Source organism: Pundamilia nyererei, unplaced genomic scaffold, assembly GCF_000239375.1.
Source record: "Pundamilia nyererei isolate P.nyererei 1_Seehausen unplaced genomic scaffold, PunNye1.0 scaffold00038, whole genome shotgun sequence".
Classification (NCBI taxonomy): Eukaryota; Metazoa; Chordata; class Actinopteri; order Cichliformes; family Cichlidae; genus Pundamilia; species Pundamilia nyererei.
Window position 1 is genome coordinate 916898 of NW_005187439.1, and position 1081 is coordinate 917978.

The window sequence follows — 1081 nt, forward strand, 5'->3', positions numbered from 1 at the left end:
AAACCTGTGGAGTGATACGTCTTTTCATACATTTACAAGCAACAGCCAACCTTATACCTCACTGCTTCATACCTTTGGTTTGTCTGTTTTGGCATTGCTCTCCACGTTCTCCATGGCTGTGAGAGTCTCAAATCCACCGACCACCCTGCAACAGAGAAAAAACACGACACGTCCTTCTCTTTATACGCTGCCGAGTCCTGACAAAGGTCCCCTCATGCCGACCTTTGCCAGGAAGAGGATCGTATCCGTCATAAAACATATCATGAAAATGTAGCCGTGAGAGACTCAGACTGCTGAATAATTCATTCCCAGTTTTACCATTTAAAATGACACATCCATGTTAAGAGTGATGTGATGAGAGAGAGGAGCATGATGAAGCTTACATCGCCATGAGCTGATCCATCTACATTAAGAGAGCTGAACTGTGATTGCCCTGCGCTCACCTTCCACTGCAGGAGGGTGTTTGACTTTAACCTTCCTTTCTGACTGATAATGTACCGAGTCGATTCATATCACACCTGTAAACACCAACAGATTCCAGGACTTTAACCTGCAGCTTTTTTAATGGCCAGTCACTGTCCGGACTGACGTGTGGGCTCGGTCACTCCTGGACTGACGCCTCTCACGTCCAGTTTCAGAACACTTCGAAACGAGTCTTCACAAACCAACGGGCGACATGTTTCATACATCCATGTGTTATGGATCAGCACAGTGCAATTACACAATGATGATGTATATTAAGGCTGGGAACCTATTTCATCATGAAAACCCATCAGCTGGGATTCTTCTATCGGCATCGAGAGTCAGTAACGGAGGACGAGCTTGACTTGATTTGTAAAACTCTTTCTTTAGCTTGCATTCAGCCTTCAGTTGCTCCCCTGCTCGTCCTGTTGACCATTGGAGTGACTATTTGTGGGTTTCTAACACAGCTGTATGAATGCCAGCATCATCATCTTATTTGTAAGGTTATGACTGCTACAGATGCCAAACCTCACACCAGGATTTCTATAATATTGTACTGGCAAATTTATTTCAGCTTATTAGAAACTCTGATGAGCCTTTCTGGAACTGGAAACGCTGC

General features: G+C 44.6%; 1 protein-coding gene across 1 annotated transcript in view; it reads right to left on the reverse strand.

Annotated features, from left to right (window-relative positions):
* The window catches only part of ppil2 (peptidylprolyl isomerase (cyclophilin)-like 2), a 29691-nt gene that overhangs the window by 3221 nt on the left and 25389 nt on the right, over positions 1 to 1081 (reverse strand). The window contains exon 17 of the mRNA XM_005730530.1: positions 73 to 145. Coding sequence (XP_005730587.1) covers positions 73 to 145 — 73 coding nt within the window. The remainder of the gene's footprint in view (positions 1 to 72; positions 146 to 1081) is intronic.